Source organism: Sinocyclocheilus anshuiensis, unplaced genomic scaffold (assembly GCF_001515605.1).
Source record: "Sinocyclocheilus anshuiensis isolate Anshui unplaced genomic scaffold, SAMN03320099.WGS_v1.1 scaffold666, whole genome shotgun sequence".
NCBI lineage: Eukaryota > Metazoa > Chordata > Actinopteri > Cypriniformes > Cyprinidae > Sinocyclocheilus > Sinocyclocheilus anshuiensis.
Window position 1 is genome coordinate 208,056 of NW_015547661.1, and position 5,493 is coordinate 213,548.

Genomic DNA, 5,493 nt, shown 5'->3' on the forward strand with positions numbered 1-5,493 from the left:
TTTGTTAAAAAGTGAAATTTTATTGCAACAGCAGAGTATGTGACAGAAGCGTTTGTTTGTTTGTTGCACTATTTTTTTTTCCTCCAGAGTCAAGAATACCTCTGAATTTTTATAGAAACCGATATGCAACGTGTGGGTAGCAAATACAAGATAAAACACTGAACTCTTACTAAGCAATAAAACACTATAAATGTATATCAAAACAAAACAAAACATTCAAGGCTTTCCAAGTCGTAACATACAGCATACTAAAATCAAGACATCCTTCATTTTACAGGCACTTGAAATTTGAACTCAATGAAAAAGTCGTCTTATAAACAGTTTTCTCGACAGTCTGTTTCTATGAGTACTTCTGAATGATATAAAAAGGTCATAAACATAATAAAAACGTCATATAAACAGTACCTTTCTGTACATTGAACAAACAGGACCTTTTAAATAAATTAAGAGGCTCCCGAGACAATCCTTCTAGAATATAAAATTGGTCAGTGCATGGTTTGCGATTACAAACGCACTATATTTTACTATATTTCATCGTTTTGAGTGGGCAAACTCAAACTGAGAAGTGACAGGGCAGCTTTTGGTACAAACCCCATTAAGAACCAAATGTTTGAGGAACCTTCTGAAACATTTCATTAAACATATGGAAGAAATGGTGGAAAATATATCAAATTCCAAGTCCTTTTGTTCTTGAGGCAAGACACTGAATCTGAACGTTTAGGGTGTTGAACCATGGCTTGCAGGACGATCCAGTTCTCTCACACTTTACTTTCAGAGGGCAGATCGCTGAGTGCGGCGGAGATGTCGCTGAAAGACAGTCTGTCTTTGGGGCTGGCGGCCCAGCAGCGCACCATCAGCTTGAAGACCCGAGACGGACACCCCTGAGGAGGAGACAACTTCAGCTTCCCTTCCTGCAGAGCTGTAGAGACACAAATGAAGAACGTTGGGAAGAAACCATAACCATAAGTCAATAGGGGTGTAACAGGACACGTATTCATACCGAAAATTTTCTAACAAATACAGCATTGTTTTAACCACTGTAAATGGTAACACAGTAAATGGTGTTTTGGTGTTCTTTGATGTGGCGCGACAGCTCGCTGTATAAAGGCCTCAGTTCTACTAGTTTTAACATGAAATAAACATGAATGAACATCTCATGCCTCGTGCAATCAGTGTTTCAACCATCGAAAGACGGCAATAGTCAAGTCATCTTTATTTATATAGCGCTTTTAACAATACAGATTGTGTCAAAGCAGCTTTTACAGTATCAAATAGGAAAATAGTGTGTCAATAATGCAAAATAACAATAGTAAACACTCAATTTTCAGTTAAAGGCAGTTAAAAGCAATACACAGCTTCTACACAATATGTCGTGTATTTTGACGTAGCATTTCATTTAACTCAGGCAAGTCATCAGTGTCCACAGCTTGTTAGTTCACTAGAGAAATGAGGTCTAGAGAAGAGCATTTTGCCAAATATTAGACTTTATACAACAGTTCGTTCTGGTTCTCAAATCTGATTGGTTGAGAACCGTGAGATATTGTACTGGTATCGCTACAGGAACGCCCTTTCACAATTGTGTATCACTCCGCTTGTTCTAGCCGGGTCTATGTTTTTTTTTTTTATTATTCACTGAGCTAATCGTAGAGTACGTTAGTTAATATAAGAAGAAACGTCTAGCTTCGCGGTCTCTCTCTCATTTGGATGCACATCTTGCCGCATTGTTTCTCTCTTATAACCTCATTATTTCTCACTAATAACCTAACTGAAGCAGCACATGCCCTTGATACGGATTCTAAAAGTGACGCATGTTTAACTGTTAACTTGAGCTTTGAATCCGTGGCGGAAGCAAGTAGTTCCGCACAAAAGAGGGTTTTATTAGGCACTCCGTTGTTTCTTGTTTAATTACACACATGTTCCGTCGAACTGTTGTATAAACGCAATATCACTCTCGTACTCGAGTGATATTGCTCATATATACTCATCATATTTTACCTATTAGTGATGTCTTAATTATTTAATGTATGTTTAAATAAATCCGTTATGAAACAAGTTATGCCAGCCACTGTGTAAATCAATATATTTCAACAACAAATAGAAACTGTATCATTTAGAAGTTAATTAAGAAGTTAAGTAAACTGCATTATGTGCAATTGACATGTTTGCATACGATCTTTTAAGTTGAGTGTTTATTATTATATATTTGAGAATAAATAGTAATAGTAGATTCTATTTACATTATGTTAAAATAGGATTTTCTGCTATTTATACTACTTATTGCAAATAGTGGCAATTATCTGCACCTCAGTAGTGTAGTACATTATAAAACAGTATGCAATAATAACATATTGAGTGTAAATTATAATTTTAATTCAAATTATTAAATGGATGCAAACTTATTGGGACAATAAATCCCTCTCTACCCCTACCCGATACTTTATTTTCAACTTTTTGATTATTTCCTTCATTTTTATTGAAAATAAATGCCTTTCCGGTGTGATATGAGATTTGAAGAGTTTGGCAAAATGCGGATTCGAACTCGGGTTGATCACGTCAAAAAGACTACGGTACACGCTTTAACATCTACGCCACTGGAGCTGTTGTTAAACATTGTTAGACGATCGTCTTTTGTAGTGGTGAGTAGCCCAATCACACGTTGGTGGGCAGAGTTAGTGTAAATAGCTTCTGCCAACAAGGCGGGCTATTTAGTGTAAATAGACACTCCATTAAATTTAAGTTGGGGCTCTGTTGTTAATTGTAACCTTATAGTAATATAAAAGGGCTCCCTTTTAGAGCATACGCTGTGGTAGATTTTTAATCACAAGATTTGAACTATAATTGAATTAAGAGCAATTTGTTCAATAAACCACTGTTTATTGTTCAGTTTTTCTGAAACCATACTGAACTGTGACGTCAAATCTGAGGTGCATACTGAACCATCATGTTTGTGCACCGTTACACCCCTACATGTCAATACATAACCCATTTGAGTTTTTGTGAGACGCACCTTCTAGAACTTTGTCTTCCGTGAGCTCGGCGTACGGCAGCTCCCCAAAGCTGAAGACCTCCCACATGAGCACCCCAAATGACCACACATCCGTCTTGGTGGAGAAATCGTCCTCAAAGACGGCTTCAGACGGGAGCTAGTGGTGAGTAGCCCAATCACACATTGGTGGGCAGAGTTAGTGTAAATAGCTTCTGCCAACAAGGCGGGCTATTTAGTGTAAATAGACACACTTAAGTTGGGGCTCTGTTGTTAATTGTAACCTTATAGTAATATAAAAGGGCTCCCTTTTAGAGCATACGCTGTGGTAGATTTTTAATCACAAGATTTGAACTATAATTGAATTAAGAGCAATTTGTTCAATAAACCACTGTTTATTGTTCAGTTTTTCTGAAACCATACTGAACTGTGACGTCAAATCTGAGGTGCATACTGAACCATCATGTTTGTGCACCGTTACACCCCTACATGTCAATACATAACCCATTTGAGTTTTTGTGAGACGCACCTTCTAGAACTTTGTCTTCCGTGAGCTCGGCGTACGGCAGCTCCCCAAAGCTGAAGACCTCCCACATGAGCACCCCAAATGACCACACATCCGTCTTGGTGGAGAAATCGTCCTCAAAGACGGCTTCAGACGGGAGCCAACGCAGAGGAATCCAGGACTGGCGATAATGGTAGTACTCGCTACACAAACACAGAAAAGAAACCATGACGACTTCGTCACCACAAGGGGAAAGCAGTGTGCGCGATAATAAGTGGAGAACATTCACAAGCCTGTGAACAATCACTACGGGAAGCTTTTGCATTGGAAAAGATGACTTCAGTCAACGTTCTTTTCATTCCTCATTTTATAAATCAAAGGCTTTGGCTCTAAATGTGGATTAGGACTTGCTAGTGAATTTAATTGCTTTAATAAAAAGCAAATGTTGTAGAATGTGTGTTTGGCTGTACCTGTTGTAGACATCTTTGCTAAGGCCCAGAGCAGACACTTTGATCTGTCGTTTGGAGGAGATCAGGCAGTTACGTGCAGCCAGGTCTTTGTGGACGAAGCGCTGGTTGGACAGGTGCTCCATGCCTCGAGCCACCTGCAGACACACAAACACCTGCGGGCAGACAGCAGAGAGTGAGTGCGGTTTGTCCTGACGCGTGTTTATGTACATATACTGTATACAAGAGAGACTGGAGACAGTTATTAACTACTTTCTGCTTGGTGCTGAGCGGTTGGACTTTGACTTTCTCGTCTTTGCTCTTGGACACTCGCAGGTATTGCTTCAGATCTCCCTGAAAATAACACACAGCAAAATGAGACAAGAGCAAGAGTGAAGAAACACATCTCAGGACACAACATTTCAATTAGCACTTCAAAATACAACTAGAATAAAGCCATATGCCACAGGAGCACATTACTGTGATGCTATCGGGGATAAAAGGGGGTGTTTGTGCATGTAAACTGCACAGCCCTGAGTGTTTCTTAGTGTGAAGAAGTGTAAATGATAGGCAGACAGATATATTTAGGGACAGACAGATAGATGAAGGGATGTGGTGTGTAATGTCAAAGATAGATGGAGAAAGACATAATAAAAGTGATTAAGGGATGAAATGTAATTACAGACAGACAAACATGTAAACAGATGGACATATAGATAGATAGACAGACAGACAGACATACAAATAGACAGATATATAGAATGACAGACAGATGGATAGATAAAGGAGAGATGGATAGATAGAAGAAGAGAGATGGTTAGATAGGACAGACAAACAGACACACAGAAGATAGACAGGCAGACAGACAGAAATATATAGACAGACAGACAGAAGATATATAGACTGACAGACGGAAGATAGATAGACAGAGAGACAGACAGAGAGATAGAAGACAGACAGACAGAATATATATAGACAAACAGAAGATAGACAGAGAGAGACAGACAGACAGACAGAAGATAGATAGACAGACAGACACACAGACAGACAGACAGAAGATAGATAGACAGACAGAAGATATATAGACAGACAGAAAGAAGATATATAGACAGACAGAAACAAGATAGACAGATAGACAGACAGAAGATAGATAGACAGAGACAGACAGACAGACAGACAGACGATAGATAGACAGACAGACAGAAGATAGATAGATAGATAGACAGACAGACAAATAGACAGACAGACAGACAGACGATAAATAGACAGATAGACAAACAGACAGACAGCGAGACAGACAGACAGACAGACAGATAATTAGACAGACAGACATACACAGATAGATAAAATGACAGACAGATGGATAGATAAGACAGATAGATAGATAGATAGACAGATAGATAGGACAGACAGACAGATATATAGACAGACAGAAGATAGACAGGCAGTCAGACAGATAGACAGACAGAAGACAGATAGACAAACAGAGGATACACAGACAGACAGACAGACAGACAGACAGACAGACAGACAGACACACACACACACACACACACACA

At 39.0% G+C, this 5,493-nt stretch overlaps 1 protein-coding gene across 2 annotated transcripts in view; it reads right to left on the reverse strand.

Annotated features, from left to right (window-relative positions):
- The window catches only part of LOC107702250 (inactive tyrosine-protein kinase 7-like), a 64,689-nt gene continuing 59,196 nt past the window's right edge, over window positions 1-5,493 (reverse strand). Inside the window, exons 18-22 of one of the 2 annotated variants that reach the window (XM_016504502.1) lie at window positions 4,208-4,288; window positions 3,959-4,110; window positions 3,625-3,691; window positions 3,008-3,119; window positions 1-919 (exon numbers count right to left, since the gene is read on the reverse strand). In XM_016504502.1, the coding sequence (XP_016359988.1) occupies window positions 759-919; window positions 3,008-3,119; window positions 3,625-3,691; window positions 3,959-4,110; window positions 4,208-4,288 (573 nt within the window). In that variant the 3' untranslated portion in view covers window positions 1-758. Of the gene's footprint in view, window positions 920-3,007; window positions 3,120-3,512; window positions 3,692-3,958; window positions 4,111-4,207; window positions 4,289-5,493 lie in introns of both variants that reach the window. The other variant, XM_016504503.1, reaches the window with a different exon arrangement.